This window comes from Elephas maximus, chromosome 2 (assembly GCF_024166365.1).
Source record: "Elephas maximus indicus isolate mEleMax1 chromosome 2, mEleMax1 primary haplotype, whole genome shotgun sequence".
Lineage (NCBI taxonomy): Eukaryota > Metazoa > Chordata > Mammalia > Proboscidea > Elephantidae > Elephas > Elephas maximus.
The window spans coordinates 70,644,947-70,662,081 of record NC_064820.1 but is presented as its reverse complement, the minus strand read 5'-3'; the positions used below and the strand labels follow the sequence as shown (position 1 = coordinate 70,662,081).

Below are 17,135 nucleotides of genomic sequence, written 5' to 3'. Positions count from 1 at the left end.
CTGGACCCTAATCAGGAGTAAATAATTAGTCAAAGTTACCCTCTCACAGACTCTAGAGTAGCACTGTCCAATAGAAATACAATGTGGACCATACATATAAATTTAAATTTTATAGTTGCATTAAAAAAAAAAAAGAACAGGTAAAATTAATTGTAATCAAATATTTTATTTAAACTAATTTATCTCCAACATTATAACTTCAACATGTATCAATAAAAAATTTTTTTGAGATGTAATTTTCTATAGCAAGTCTTTGAAATCTAGTGTATTTTTTATGCTTATAGCACATCTCAGTCTAGTTCCTCAGTCGCACTAGCCACATTTCAAATGCTTACTATCCACACATGTGGCTACTATGTTGGACAGCACACGTCTAGGGCCTACACCATAAGATGATCCTGAGGTGGCTTGTTAGACAATGCTTTAGTATGACATCGAAAGGACACACAGTAATCCTGTTGCCTTATTTACAAGTTTTGGGTAAATAGTCCTAAAAAAGAAGGGTCTATAATCACTGCTATTGGACTTCCTGAAAACCTTGGTGATGATAGCTTACAGCCAGATTTAATCTGCTTTAGAAAAATAATGACATGTCATTTCTTGCTTGGTCTGCAGCCATTTATTCCTGTTACAATAGCAATTCAGACTCTAAAATGTGAGTGATGGCTATTATTCTAAAAAGTAGTATATCAGAGCTCTTGAGCCCAACCACAATTCACTTCCCTTCCCTGTCTGTCTTTCATTGCCCGATGGGTCTAAATTTGACCAGTGGTAAGTTAGTGGGTAGGGCAAAGAAAGATGGTGCTTTCTGGGTTTAGGAAGAACGTAAAAAATGTGAACAAAACTTATCTGCAGAATTACAAAAATATTTATACTGCTTATTATAGAAACCTTAAAATATGTATTCATAGTAGAGACAACAATATAACGAACCCTCGTGTACCCCATGGTCCAATCTCAGTAATGAAGATTTATCTGCAGAAATTCTTAATGCTCAAGATGGAATTCTTTTATCTATTATAAAGACATTTTCATTCCACAAATACTACAGGAGCACTCATGGAAATCTAAAGAAAAGTTAAAAAATCACCTACAAGCCCACCATCTGACAAAGTATTCTCTTTTTGTAGACAGAATGGTAATTTTAGGTAGTAAAGAAAGGCGAGCATTTGAGGAGTTACATGGTGCTGTGAAGGCACAGCTCACGGCTCCTCTAAATGGTAAAGTCAGGTGAGAGCAGGGCACTGTGCAGTCTCACAATATGTGGCTCAGTGCAGTTCAAGTCTTCCTCTGCTTATAAGCTCCAAACAAGTTGATTCAATTTCCTGAATTACGGAGCAATGGTCTTTTAATAGTTTCATTTCCTTTGCAGTGAAGTTTTGAGAAGAGTTTAAGAGTCACTTTGGCAACAGGATCTTGCTTTTCTTTTAAAAAAAAAAAAAAAATTAAGTGAATTTTTGTGTTTTAGAAAGGTACCCAGCTCTCTGGGTGAGAGAACACGGTCTGGGAGACATAATGTCACCAGTGGAAGGAGTCTTTGCCATGTTTTGTTTATCTAATAGACATTTTAACTGTGAGGAAAGCAGGAAGAGAAGCACTAAGAGAACCACTAAACTTTTTCATGCTCAAAGTATCCTTCAGGAGGCACTGCATATAGTATAAGATTTCCTATTAGCTAGCCTATGAGGAAAAATCAGTATCATATTACCTCTGTGGTTTTTAATCCTTGAAGATTAGTATGTTTCCTCTTGCAATTGTGCAAGTCTTTTCGAACACTTAAGTTTTTTAATGCCTCAAGATGAGGAGTTTTGGAGTTAGGCCTAGGTTTGAATCTTGGCTCCATCCTCAACCATGTGACCTTGGGCCTTGGTTTCCTTTTTGTAAAATGAGAATATGCCTACCTCACTCAGTTGATGGGTGATTAGAGGAGATGATTTCAGTACCTGTCCACTCCCTACTATAGTACCTGGCATACAGTGGTTTTCAATAAGCCTCAGTAGTCATCTATCCCTCCTTTTATTCCTTCTCCTCTCGCACTGCCCCCAAGTTCAGTTATTCGTATACAGTTCAGGTAAATAAATATATTCTTGGTTTTGCATTTCCTTAAAAATTAGCTTTATTTCCTAATAAACCAAACCCACTGCCATCAAGTCGATTCCAACTTATAGCAATCCTGTACGACAGGGCAGAACTACCCCGTAGGTTTCCAAGAAGTGGCTGGTGGATTCGAACTGCCAACCTTTTGGTTAGCAGCCAAGCTCTTAACTACTGCACCACCAGGACTCCATCTCCTAATAAAGGTAGTGAAAAGTCCAAGAGACTATTTAGAAATAGGAAATATAATTCAGTAGGAATATTAAATAGGAGAGACAGAACTCATTTTATCCAGGAATATGCACCTTTTATAAAAGACAACAGTCTGCTTCTGTAAAGATTTATAGCCTCGGGAATCCTATGGGGGAGTTCTACTCCATCCTATAGGGTTGCTATGAGTAGGAATTGACTTGATAGCAACAGGTTTGTTTTTTGGGGATGTGACGCAATGTTTTCATAGCAATCTCAATTATCTGAATGAAGGATGCTCATCATTTATTAGGAATGAGAATAAATAAATGGGAAACAGATTGGGTCTCCTACTATCTCTCCCATCTCTGAAGAAGCACATGCAAGCACCCACTGACTTTCAACCCTCCCTCCTCCCTGCTATGACTGACTTTGGGGAGTGGAGCCAGAATTTCTCCTTCACACACTAAGTAACAGGCATCACGGCACAGAACATTCACCCAGGGACAGGAGAGGATAATCAGGCACATAAGATGCTTACCAGCATGCCTTAAAATTGGACTTTGAAACTCTTCCCTTCCATAGTCCATCTGTAAACTTCTTCCCAACAGCACACCCTTTGTTTTCTATAAGGGTGGGGAGATTGTGGGTGGAAAAAAGATTTTTGAAAGAATACCTTTGACAACAACAAAGGAGGGAGACAGCCAAAGACTGGCATTGGTAGTCGGGGAGACGGAAACAAGAACAGTGGTAAGAATCATTACTTGACAACCATGGGGAAGGCTGTGCTTAGAAGAGGCTTTCTGGAAATCTTACGCAGAGTTCTAATTTGTGGAGGGAGATGGATAAACAGATCTTTATTTGGGTGGGGGAAATCAAGAGAAGAAAAGTACCCTGGGTGGTAGTATGATTAGGGAGGTGGAGGAGTGCAAGCAGATGGGTGAACTCCGGTTGAGGTTCAGAGAGGTATGTGTGTGTGTATATATATATATATAAATATAAAATATATAACAACAATAATGAAATTAAGCACTTAGGAAGCATAGGAGAGAACACACGGATGAATAAAACAGTTCCTGTTTCAAGAGTCTTATAATATGTAGGGGAGATAAAGAAACAGACAACTAACAAGGCAGGTTATGAGGGCTCTAAGAAAAACACAGAGAAGGTTTGTAAGAACACAAAAGAAAAACTGCTTCCAGTTTGGGATTCAAGACTTAGAAGCTCTGGCCTTGAAAATATTCAAAGAGTAGGTTGGAAGTCCTTCACATTTCCTTCCTTTGTCCCTTAAGTAAGGCAAAATCTAAGAGAAAATCAGATCTACCACCAAAATGTTGGCTGGTAGATCAAGAATAAAGCTCTCAAGTGGAAGAGAAGCTATGGTAATCTACCTGTAAGCACCATCAAGAGAGGAAATTTCATATTATCCCCTTAGCAACACACTGAAGCAGCAATTGGGCCAAGTATTCTGTATGAAGAGCCCTGGAATTCTCGGCTTTGTATTATACTTTCTCTGTCAGGTTATCCTTTTTCACATGAAACCATGATTCTGTGTCTGTTATTGCATGTAAGATCTTACTACTTCTTTTGGCATTAAAGATTAAACTATAATAGTTACACTTATTTGTCTTGACTTTCTTGGTATTCCCTTCAGATGTAATTCTACTTCACTGATGGAAGAAACAAAGTTTAATAATTTTTCTAAATGCAAAAGAAGAGGAAGGTAATTCTGGCTTAAAAATATAATTGCCTTTGAATCTACAATGTCTATTACCTCTTAGAAAACTTTCCCATAACGAAGCTGCATATAAAAAGAAATGGCCCTAGTTAAAGTACCCCATTCTTTCAACCCTGTGATTGGCTGCTGGATTTTGAAACTACATTTGGTCATCTTAAAGATAGCCTTAAGGAGCTCCTAGAGCTTGCTGCAGAAGTGTTAATCCAAACCAGTTCCCTTGTGTAGTTATTTAAGAGAACAACAAGAGAAGTAAAAGATATGTCTGATAATGAGACAATTTCTCCATGTTCTACTAAGAACAAAGACTGTAGGTAACATTTAAACTAATTAAACAGTTAAGATGTGATATCTATTTATTATGAAGGGTAACATAAAAAAACTACAGATAAAACCAGAGGTAGCAAACTTTTAGGTTACTTATAGGTAAGCTGCCAGTTCTCTTTGATAAATGGTCTCAAAACAGAATGAAAACAAGCTTGCCATGCCACAAAATATTCTACCACTATATTTGGTATCCAGAAGACTGTAGGCTTATATTTGCTTCTTTCTATAACTGCTTTCCCAGGGAGTTTCCAGTTCTGCTTGCTAAGATGTGAAATGGTTCTCAGAACAGACACTGCACAATGTAGCTGTAACAAAGATCTAAGCTTTTTGTAGAACAGGATTGTTGTTCCAAAGCATTAATTTTAAAAAAGTGGGTATCTGAATTTTGTAAATCAGGTGTTATTTGAGAGCAAACATTTGCAAGTATAAATAAAAATTTAAAATAAATAAATAAATGGTACAGTGTAGAGGGAAGAAATTGGTTGCTTAAAAATAGCAGCTTAAAAAGCTGTATCTACCACTGCAGCGAGGGGGATGGGGTGGAGGCCAGGTACAGGGAAGGATTCTCCATGGCCACTTGAGCCAGGTCCACTACTGCTGTCAGAGTAAGGACAGCAAGAAAAGACATGATACTCCAGAGTAGTATTTGATATGAAAGAAAAAAGAAGCCAGAAGAAAGGGATTAAAGCCAGCTTCATGGCATATAATGTCTAATAATATATACCACGTTAGAATCCAAAATTTTAGTACAACTGGAAATTCTTTTTATTATCACAAGGAAGCAACTTCAAGTTGCCTCCCAGTAGCAGCCTACACCTCACTACTGCTTAGAGTTTGGTGAACTAGCCCCTCTGTCTAAATCAAGAAGAGTCTGGAGGTACCTACCAGGCTGCAAAAAGCTTGAGAATAACGAGTACATAGAAATATTACAGCAGGAGTTGTTTCTTTTGGGCTATCAAGTTCCTACTTTGACAGCTGGAAGAGAAGAGGTAATGGTGGAGGTGTCCTGGGGATGCGATCAGGTGCGTGGAAGCACTGCAAAGGTGAGTGAGGACGCTTAACCTAGGAAGGGAACGCAGCATTTATGCCAGGAAGCCTCACCAACTAATGAAAAGAGCCACCAAGATGTCATAATAGCACCTCTATACAGTTAGACTTTTTGTCTATTTATAACATTAGTTTTCTGATTTCTAAAGTAATCCACGTTCTATGTGAGAACTAGGAGAATGCTCCACAAAAAAGCACAGAAGGAAATTTAATAATCATCACAAACTTACCAACCAAAGATAACCACTGACAACATTTTGATGTCCTTTTTTCTAAGTACACGTTTTCAAATCAAAACTTACATGCTATGGTATAAACCATTTTATAACTTGATTTTTTCATTTCATATAATAGCTACATTAGACAGTCCAGACATAAGAAAAAGCTTACTGAAAACTATTCTCATGGCCAAGTCCACTCTTTTGTTCAGGGAATGGAAAGATAACTTTTGGCTTGGATAATCTGGCAGACTTCATAAATGAGTGGCATTTGAGTAGGGCTGGTAAGAATGGTAGGATTTTGAGAGGCACAGATAAGCGAGGAATACATTCTAGGTAGAAGGAATAGAAACAGTAAATTTGTGAAGGTGGAAAGATCTAAGGGAGCACACAGACTCAGTTGATGCACAGGGACTACTGGGAAGTAAGGAAGGAATTTGATTGCTAAAAAAAAAAAAAAAGCTAAGGGTTGTGGAAAAAAAGGAGAGGAATACCAAGCAGGGGGTATAAGATAAAGGTAGACTGAGGGCCTTTGGAGTTAGGGACTAGGCCATCAGTGGGAACTTTGGAGGGAGATGTTCCAGCTCAATTGACAGGGCCAAAACCCAGGAAATAGATTAAAAAGACTCTTTCTTACATCAAGAAGTAGGGCTGTGAAAACAAAATCAAAAGAACATTAGCACCGGGACTACTAGAGTCAGTACAAGCTTTTTTACAAGATTGCAGAACAATAAGGCTTCGTGTCAAAGATATCTCCTCTGAGACAGGAGGAGAGAAGGTAACAAGTACTGAAGTACAGAGAAAGAAAGGTGAATGTACTCATTTCTCAATGATTTCAATTTTCTCACTGAAGAGGAGAGATCAGTGGAGGGAATCAATAAGAGAAATGTAGTAGGACAACAGAGTAACACTGAACGCCCAGTTCAGGTGGGACAGAATGACTGTGTAGTGGGCCATATTAACGGAGTTACTCAATATTTCCCAGAACACTTGAAATTCCAACAGTGCTATTTCTAAATGAGATGGTGGAGGAATTCAGGGGTGGGCACTGACTGAAGTTCATGCAGATTAGGTATTTGTGAGAACAAGAGTCAATGGTTGACCTTTGTAAATGGGTTGGCCAGCAAATGAAATGAAGCTTAAAAGAACCTAACAGACCAACAGACTGGGTGGGTGGGATGGGAGATGAAAGGCTTGAAGGGGCTTGTGAGTATAGAATGTGGGTACCATGGGAGTGTTTATTTTTTTTTGGAGGGGGGTTTTAGTGGTCTAAATTACAGTAGTGTATTTCAGTGCATATGTGTAAGGCACTATGCAATCCAGAAATGTAAAGTTTAGAGAACAAATCAACTGGCTGAAAAAAGAATGGAGAGCCTGATTTTGATAATTTGTTCTTCTAATCTTTGAATGAAGCAGAAATTTAAAACACCCTAGAAAATGTGTCAACCTTAGCAATAATCTGACAGCTGAATCTTCAATGACAGTGGAGTTTGGAGGCTGTAACTCAGGAAGGCTTGGCTGGCAGCCACCTGGCAGTCAATTCACTGGACACGGAAAGGGGTGGCTCGGGTTAATGAAGCAGTTTAAGTTACTTTTAAAGGCATTTAGGTTACAAACTGCAGTAGGTGGGGTATGCCAGCCACAGAAGAAGGGTGCCACCCACAGAAAACACACAAAGAAAGCATGTGGAGAATATCAAAACACAGGGAGACCATTTACATCACGAAGGAGTTTACCTTTCTTACTCAATGTCCTATAAAACTAAAACAATGTACAGCACATGTCCAAACTAGCAGCTATAAATGCCCAAATCCATAAACAAACCTTTGAATTTTTAATTACGTAACATGTTGGAATGTTAATAAGCAAGAAAATGCAGTAGTTTTTTTTTAACTTACAGAATTAATCACTTGAACACTGCAACTTAATAAGGATGGATAATGATTTGAGAAACTGTACGACCTTAAAGTTAAAAGCTGTTACCAAAACTCTTACTCTAAAATCTAGGTGTAATAAATATTTTATACTAGGAGTCAAAGGCAGAGGAAACAACTACAATACCAACAAAAGGAGAAACAAATACAATACCTCTGGATTCATTATCCCTTCTTTTTTAAAACAGCTGTAAAACATGTCCACGGAAAAAACTTCACTCCAAAGATATCCATAGTATTGACCATCATATCCCCCTGCCAAATGTCCAAAAGTAGCTGGCATATTTGTGCCTTTAAAGAAACAGACATTTCAATCAATGAGATGATAAGTGTTAATTATCAGGTTATCAGCTAGCTAAGGTCTCCCTATGAGGAGTCCAGCTGTGGGAGGAAAGAGTGATAGGATCTCACCTCTAGTACTCCCTGGGTTATGCCTTTGGCAAAAATGTTTACCAACTTCTCTCCTATGTGGCTCAACCTCAGACCTGGTTTTGGCCTTAAGCTCTGGAATGCCTAACAATAGTTTCAGAGGCTGTCCACACCCAGCAAATAGTTCAGATTTTCAGAAGTCAGTTCTTTCTTATCTCTTGCTGTTGCTGTTGTTAGGTGCCTTTGAGTCGGCTCCAACTCATAGTGACCCCATGCACAACAGAATGAAACACTGCCTGGTCCTATGCCATCCTCACAATTGTTGCTTTGCTTGAACCCATTGTTGTAGCCACTATGTCAATCCATCTCGTTGAGGATCTTCCTCTTTTTCACTGACCCTGTACTTTACCAAGCATGATGTCCTTCTCCAGGGACTGATCCCTCCTGATAACCTGTCCAAAATACATGAGAGAAGTCTTGCCATCCTTGCTGCTAAGGAGCATTCTGGCTGTACTTCTTCCAAGACAGATTTGTTCGTTGTTTTGGCAGTCCATGGTATATTCAATATTCTCCAACACCACAATTCAAAGGAGTCAATTCTTCGTAGGTCTTCCTTATTCATTGTCCAGCTTTCACATGCATATGAGGTGATCGAAAACACCATGGCCTGAGTCAGGTGCACCTCAATTCTCAAGGTGACATCCTTGCTTTTCAACACTTTAAAGAGATCTTTTGCAGCCAATTTGCCCAATGCAATGGGGTCTTTTGATTTCTTGACTGCTGCTTCCAAGGCTGTTGATTGTGGATACAAGTAAAATGAAATCCTTGACAACCTTAATCTCCTCTCCGTTTATCATGATGTTGCTTATTGGCCCAGTTGTGAGGATTTTTGTTTTCTTTATGTTGAAGTGTAATCCATACTGAAGTCTGTGGTCTTTGATCTTCATCAGTAAGTGCTTCAAGTCCTCTTCACTCCCAGCAAGCAAGCTTGTGTTATCTGCATAATGCAGGTTGTTAATAAGTGTTCCTACAATCCTAACGCTCCATTCTTCTTCATATAGTCCAGCTTCTCAGATTATTTGCTCAGAATACACACTGAATAGGTATGGTGAAAGGATACTACTCTGATGCACACCTTTCCTCACCTTAAACCATGCGGTATCCCCTTATTCTGTTCAAACGACTGAGTGCCTCTTGATCCATGTACAGATTCCTCATGAGCACGGTTAAGTGTTTCGGAATTCCCAATCTCCGCAATGTTATCCATAATTTGGTATGATCCACAAAGTCAAATGCCTTTGCATAGTCAATAAAACACAGGTAAACATCTTTCTGGTATTCTTTGCTTTCAGCCAGGATCCATCTGACAACAGCAATGATATCCCTGGTTCCACATCCTCTTCTAAATTTGGTTTGAATTTCTGGTAGTTCCCTGCCGATATACTGCTTCAGCTGCTTTTGAATGATTACTGGGAAGTCCCTTAGACATACAAAACAAAAAACAAAAAACACCAAACCTGTGCCATCAAGTCAATTCCAACTCATAGCGACCCTGTAAGACAGAGTAGAACTGCTCCACAGAGTTTCCAAGGAGTGCCTGGTGGATTTGAACTGCTGACCTTTTGGTTAGCAGATGTAGTTCTTAACCACTACGCCACCAGGGTTTCCTCAGACATACGTGTGTCTTACAAATGCTCTAATATAACCCTATTCTTTTTCATACCTCTTTATATCTAAAATGTGTCAGCAAGGCACTTATCTTAGGTTGATAATTACTAAAAAAGAACTCTTCACTTGAAAAGTTAAAAAGGTTTTACCAGTTTAGTCTTCCTCTAAAGAAACAAAAACAAAAAAAACAGTTGCCATTTAGTTGATTTTGACTCATGGCAACCCCATATGTTGCAAAGTAGAACTGCACTCCACTGGGTTTTTAAGGTTGTGATCTTTCAGAAGCAGATCACCAGGCCTGTCTTCTGAGGCACACCAACTTTAGGTAGGTACAAACCACCAACCTTCTGGTTAGTAGTTCAGTGCTTAATCTTTTGCACAACTCAGGGACTCCAGTCTACCTCAAGGGCTACTTTCAAAAGGAGCTAAAGTGGCCTGAGGCACAAAGTTGCCCTATGGTCCACTATAAATAGATCATAAAAGGAAGTGAAGAAACTAGATTGATTCAACTGACCATTCTTATCTTTATTATCTGTACAAATGTGGCTGATTCATTTTAACAACAATTTCCTTAGTGAAAAAAAATTCTCCTTACCAACTACATAGACACGCCCAACTACATGCATGTGGGTTTAAAATACATAAATACAGATAATACAAACACACATGAAAATGAATCTCAGTTTAGAAACTGCAAGTCAAACTGACTGAACTGATCTCAAAATTAGAAACAAGGTAGAAGTTTGTGCTTCTCCTTAAAAAGGCTTTTTTCTTTCAAATCATAGGGAAGTTCATGGTGCATATAGGGAAGGGGAAGCCAAGTGGGTGTTACCAAATGTGAATGGCTCTCCCTGCTCTGGGGTGGAGGCCAATTGTGCATGCCTAATTACCACTAAAATGCTGCAAAGCTGGACCCACCTTTCTTTCAAGCACATTTGGCAGGATAACTCATAAGGACATAGTATGCTTATCTGAAAGTCATGGCTTGATTACAGAAATCAGAAACAAATTAAATTAGGTAAGCCATTGGCCAAACTCCACCTTCTGTGGCAGTAATAGGAGGATGCCCTATGCTTCACAGGAAAAATAAACCCAAACCTTAGTATTTACATACCAGGAGTAGCTGAAACACCTAAAATTTCTGTGCAGTATTTGGCGTATTCACTCGCAGCATCCAGTGATACGTTGGTATGGAGAGACTGATCAACTTTGCTTAAAACAATCTGGCGTAGGGTCAGAAGACCTAGTAACATAAGAATATTTGGGCATGTTTTAGAGAAGAGAGAATTGTGTTTTCTAACATCATAGGTTTCAAAAACTGATTCCAGCAATACTCATCACAAAATGGGAGCAAGACATTCTATTTAAGATTTAAAATCTTAAATTTAATATTTCAAATTCAGATTTAAAATACCACAGGGTTCTCTATTCCAAGGTATTAGCACTCTTGGGGTGCCATTACTATGAAAGGACAAATAAGTTTTATAGATGAACATGTCAGCAATTCTGCATTAAGTGGTTCTAATTTATTTTCCTTTCTAAAATTTCAAGTCATACCTGTGTTGACCAGTTTAGAAGCAACAAGTTTTTCCAGCTGATCATCCGTAATAGGACTTCCATCTTTATAATGTTTTGACAGTCTTCGGAGAGAATCAATGTCCCATACCCAATTTTCAAGCATTTGTGATGGCACCTCTACAAAGTCAGTTTCCACATTTGTTCCACTAAATCGTGCAAAATCAGTCTATAAAGTAAACATAGTATTTTTTAAAGTACAGAATGAAAATTATATATGTGATCAATTATAATTAAGACTCACTGAAACTTAAATCAGAGGCAGGGTCAATTGTTCCTTGAATGAAGGGTTAAAAAGACCTCAAATTTAAATGAAAATAAAATACAGCAGCCAAGCAGCATGAAAAATAATCCCCAAACACTCTATATTAAGGGAATATTTCATTCCTTTAAATCACAGACGAACTTGGAGCAATCATGAGAAAATCACAACTGAAAAAATATAGCATAAGCTAAAACAATTCTTAAGCTTTGAAAGTAAAAGTATTTCTAAAGAATTTTCCATTAGAAACAAAAAGATCCATAATTTAAGACAAAAAATTTCTCCTTAGCTGCCCCTTCCATTTGCTTACTATGTTTACTTAGTAAGTGCCTTTTCGGGGCACTCAGCACTCTACTGCTTAACTACTCAAACCACATCAGTTGTTCTTGAGTCAATTCTGACTCATGGCGACATCATGTGTTTCAGAGTGGAACTATGCTCCATAGGATTTTCAGTGGCTGTGATCTTTTGGAAGTAGAAAGCCAGGCCTTTCTTCTAAGGCACCTCTGGGTGGATTTGAACCACTATGCTTTCAGTTGGTAGCCAAGTGCTTAACCATTTGTACCACCCAGGGACTCCACATAACTAATCAGTTTTAATAAAAATCAATTGTTGTTGTTGTTAGGTGCTGTCGAGTCAGTTCCGACTCATAGTGACCCTATGCACAACAGAACGAAACACTGCCCGGTCCTGCGCCATCCTTATAATCCTTGTCATGCTTGAGCTCATTGTTGCAACCACTGTGTCAATCCACCTCGTTGAGGGTCTTCCTCTTTTCTGCTGACCCTGTACCCTGCCAAGCATGATGTCCTTCTCCAGGGAACAATCCCTCCTGACCACATGTCCAAAGTATGTATGACGCAGTCTCGCCATCCTTGCTTCTAAGGAGCATTCTGGCTGTACTTCTTCCAAGACAGATTTGTTAGTTCTTTTGGCAGTCCATGGAATATCCAATATTTTTCGCCAACGCCACAATTCAAAGGCGTCAACTCTTCTTTGGTCTTCCTTATTCATTGTCCAGCTTTCACATGCATATTATGTGATTGAAAATACCATGGCTTGAGTCAGGAGCACCTTAGTCTTCAGGATGACATCTTTGCTTTTCAACACTTTGAAGAGGTCCTTTGCAGCAGATTTGCCCAACGCAGTGCGTCTTTTAATTTCCTGACTGCTGCTTCCATTGCTGTTGATTGTGGATCCAAGTAAAATGAAATCCTTGACAACTTCAGTCTTTTCTCCATTTATCATGATGTTGCTCATTGGTCCAGTTGTGAGGATTTTTGTTTTCTTTATGTTGAGGTGTAATCCATACTGAAGGCTGTGATCTTTGATCTTCATTACTAAGTGCTTCAAGTCCTCTTCACTTTCAGCAAGCAAGGTTATGTCATCTGCATAATGCAGGTTGTTAATGAGTCTTCCTCCAATCCTGATGCCCCATTCTTCTTCATATAGTCCAGCTTCTCGTATTATTTGTTCAGCATACAGATTAAATAGGTACGGTGAAAGAATACAACCCTGATGCACACCTTTCCTGACTTTAAACCAATCAGTATCCCCTTGTTCTGTCTGAACAACTGCCTCTTGATCTATGTAAAAGTTTCTTGTGAGCACAATTAAGTGTTCTGGAATTTCCATTCTTCGCAGTGTTATCCATAGTTTTGATGCATTGAACACTAGTGACCGAAGACCAGACAAGTTGTGGAATGACATCAAGGACATCATCCATGAAGAAAGCAAGAGGTCACTGAAAACAGAGGAAAAAAAGAAAAGACCAAGATGGATGTCAGAGGAGACTCTGAAACTTGCTCTTGAGCATCAAGCAGCTAAAGCAAAAGGAAGAATTGATGAAGTAAAAGAACTGAAGATTTCAAAGGGCCTCTCGAGAAGACAAAGTAAAGTATTATAATGACATGTGCAAAGAGCTGGAGATGGAAAACCAAAAGGGAAGAACACGCTCAGCGTTTCTCAATCTGAAAGAACTGAAGAAAAAATTCAAGTCTCGAGTTGCAATAGTGAAGGATCCTGTGGGGAAAATATTAAACGACGCAGGAAGCATCAAAAGAAGATGGAAGGAACACACAGAGTCATTATACCAAAAAGAATTAGTTGATATTCAACCATTTCAAGAGTTGGCATATGATCAGGAACTGCAGGTATTGAACGAAGAAGTCCAAGCTGCTCTGAAGGCACTGGCAAAAAACAAGGCGCCAGGAATTGATGGAATATCAATTGAGATGTTTCAACAAACAGATGCAGCGCTGGAGGTGCTCACTCGTCTATGCCAAGAAATGTGGAAGAGAGCTTCCTGGCCAACTGACTGGAAGAGGTCCATATTTATGCCTATTCCCAAAAAAGGTGATCCAACGGAATGTGGAAATTATAGAACAATATCATTAATATCACATGGAAGCAAAATTTTGCTGAAGATCATTCAAAAATGGCTGGAGCAGTATACTGACAGGGAACTGCCAGAAGTTCAGGCTGGTTTCAGAAGAGGACGTAGAACCAGGGATATCATTGCTGATGTCAGATGGACCCTGGCTGAAAACGGAGAATACCAGAAGGATGTTTACCTGTGTTTAATTGACTATGCAAAGGCATTCGACTGTGTGGATCATAACAAAAAATCAATTAAAGGGTTAAATTACAATATTACAGACCGATACCCTTTTTGTGTGTGAAGTTTTGGTTTAGACTAAACTTTAAGTAAGTCATTTCTACAACATGGTTGTAGAAAGCCTGAGTCGTACCTCTCAAATTGGGTAGAAGTGTTTACCTTAAAATAAGAAACCATTTTAGTGGGAATCAGGGCTGCAAATTAGCTGGTAAGTAGGGTGAAGTAAAATGGTACAGGAAAAGAGAAACAAAGAATATACTCAGAAGTTAAAACACCCCTGGAAATATAAAAGGCTTATACTGAGGTGCTGGGCAAAGAATAATAAGAGTTAAAAAAAAAAAAAAAAAGGAAAGTTCAGTAAATTATTGAGTCAGATGTCAGAAAAACTCTTGAGCAGCAAGCTGGGGAGTCACTAGAACAGGCTAGTGGTTTGTAACCTTCACGTCATTCATCGAACATCTGTACAATTGCCATTTGCAGAAGAGACTAAGCATTCACCTCAACGGGTCAAGTGCAGAATGGGGGTCAGCATTATGTTGTCTTTCTCTACCTCTGTCCTATTTTCCTCTTCAGATGCTTTACATCCCAATCTTCTCTCCCTGACTTCATCATCCCTTGGGCTTTAAATGGAGGGGAAAGGGGAAGAGGGACTTAACTACTGGAGAATGCAGCAGATGGGATGTCAAATCAGCAGCAAACAACCATTCTGTTTTTGGCCCAGGGCAGAGGCACAGATGTCAACGCCATCTCACATTCTGCCTTCCTCTCTCTATGCAAAAAAGTGTTTTGCTTGACTTCCCATTATAATTGTGCTGATTCTAGATATTAAGAGCTGCAAATACTCAAGAGCCAAGTGAAACTAAATTCACTGGGAGCTGGAATTAGGCCACCTCTGTTGAGGACATCCCAGTAAAAAATTCTTACAGAGAAAGAGGCAAGGGTCCCTGGCTTTTTGGTATATTATTTTCTAACATCCTGCATTATACAAAAAACAACTGCATACAATAATTATAATAATAGACAACATCTGTTGAGATTTTACTGTATTAGGCATTATGTTTGGCTCTTTCCATGGATTATTTGATTTAAATTCCAAAACAATTGTATGAAGTAAGTAGTGTTAGCTCGATTTTTGACATGAGAACAGGGGCACACAGAGAATAATGGCAGAAGTTGGGTTTGAAATCAGGCAGTCTGACTCTAGAACCCAGAATCTTAACCATTAATGTAATCCAAAATCCACTGCCGTCGAGTCAATTCCAACTCATAGCGACCCTATAGGACAGAGTAGAACTGCCCCACAGAGTTTCCAGGGAGTGCCTGGCGGATTTGAACTGCTGACCTTTTGGTTAGCAGCCATAGCACTTAACTACTACGCCACCAGGGTTTCTATTAATGTGATAGTGTTTCTCTATTGTACAGAAAAATGAAAGGTCAAATTATGATATTAAAGAATGACTAACTTCTCTTGGAAGGCATCTGAAATATATATGTGTTATATCAAACTCCCCTTTGAGTGAAGAGTTATAGTGAGGTTTCACTGTGCTTCCATAGAAATTTGGCTTCCTCTATCTACTGGCAGAGGTGCTCTGGTGGCACAGTAGTTAAGAGCTGTGCTGCTAACCGAAAAATATTGGCAGTTTGAACCTAGTAGCTGCTCTGTGGAAGAAAGATGTGACATTCTGCTTCCGTAAATATTTACAGCCTCGGAAACCCTATGGGGGCAGTTCTACTCTGTCCTATAGCATCGCTATAGTCAGAATTGACTTGACAGCAATGGGTTTGGTTTTTCTGGTTTATATACTGGAATACTTCAAGGATCAAATATAAGGCTGGGTTGTAAAGGTCAGCCTTTGTAACCAACTATCCAGGACTCGGGATGGTAGTGATATTTGTAATGATAACTGCATACTTTTCTAAAGTATACAGTTACTAAAATAGGTACTAAGAGAGCAAATAAAGGCAAAATTACACCATTCTCTACCACTATACAATAGTTTGACAAAAATATAAACTTTATCCTGTTTGCGTATTTGAAAAAAAGTAATTTTTCAGAGTTAGTATTTGCAGATGAGGGAGTAAAATCAAGCCCAAATAACAACAAAAAAGTGTATGTGTATGTATAGGGGGGAGTAGGTTCAGTACCCAGAGAAAACATGAACAAATGAATAATTCACACAGTGGAGTTAAAACTGAATAAAATAGGAATCAACACAATTATGTCATGCAGAGTAGAGAAGAGAGGGCTTATTCTACCCAAAAGTCTTCTTGTGGTGGGGCGGCGGGGAGGCAGGGGGAGAGAACACAGCAAATGAATGAACAGATCAACAATGTCTTCTAAAGAACAAAGGGAAATGTTTGCAGGGAATAAAAGCTAAAAATAACCCTAGTGCTTACTAATTTCCCGATAGTCACACTGCTTCTCTGTGTGCCCGCCCTTTAGGCAACGTCATTTGAATATTTTTCAAATGAAGAGGACAAAGAACCTAAAAAATTCAAACCTTCAATTTCTAGCAAATAACTAAATTCTAAAGAGAAAGGAATCCACAGTCAGCCACTGTGTATGCCCACACAGAAACCACAGGCAAGACTCGGGATCTAGCAGCCTCAGAGGCAAACAGCATGGCAGCAAAACTATTACTCATTCCCCCCAGCCGCCAGATACCACTGCAAAGTTTTTAAACTGCAATCCAATGAGCCCTAAAGTACATTATATACTTTTCAATATGCACATTTTTTAAAAATAATTTTTATTGTGCTTTAAGTGAAAGTTTACAAATCCAGTCTCTCACACAAAAACTTATATACACCTTGCTACATACTCCCAATTACTCTCCCCCTAATGAGACAGCCTGCTCTCTCCCTCCACTCTCTCTCTTCATGTCCATTTTGCCAGCTTCTAATCCCCCTCTACCCTATCATCTCCCCTCCAGGCAGGAGATGCCAAAATAGTCTCAAGTGTCCACCCGATCCAAGAAGTCCACTCCTCACCAGCATCCCTCTCAGTATGCAGAACTTGAGGGTTTTTAATATAGAAGCTTTGCGGGCTACGGTAACTACGGGTGCTGATATATATCTCCCAGATAGATAAAAGAGTATT

General features: G+C 39.0%; 1 protein-coding gene across 6 annotated transcripts in view; it reads right to left on the bottom strand.

Annotated features, from left to right (window-relative positions):
- NLN (neurolysin) overlaps positions 1–17,135 on the bottom strand; it is a 139,816-nt gene that overhangs the window by 5,198 nt on the left and 117,483 nt on the right. For 2 of the 6 annotated variants that reach the window (XM_049864643.1, XM_049864662.1), the window contains exons 10-13: positions 11,139–11,325; positions 10,696–10,824; positions 7,699–7,835; positions 1,475–2,909 (exon numbers count right to left, since the gene is read on the bottom strand). In XM_049864643.1, coding sequence (XP_049720600.1) covers positions 2,637–2,909; positions 7,699–7,835; positions 10,696–10,824; positions 11,139–11,325 — 726 coding nt within the window. In that variant the 3' untranslated portion in view covers positions 1,475–2,636. Of the gene's footprint in view, positions 1–259; positions 1,425–1,473; positions 2,910–7,698; positions 7,836–10,695; positions 10,825–11,138; positions 11,326–17,135 lie in introns of those variants that run through there. The other 4 variants (XM_049864676.1, XM_049864684.1, XM_049864669.1 and 1 more) reach the window with 3 other exon arrangements.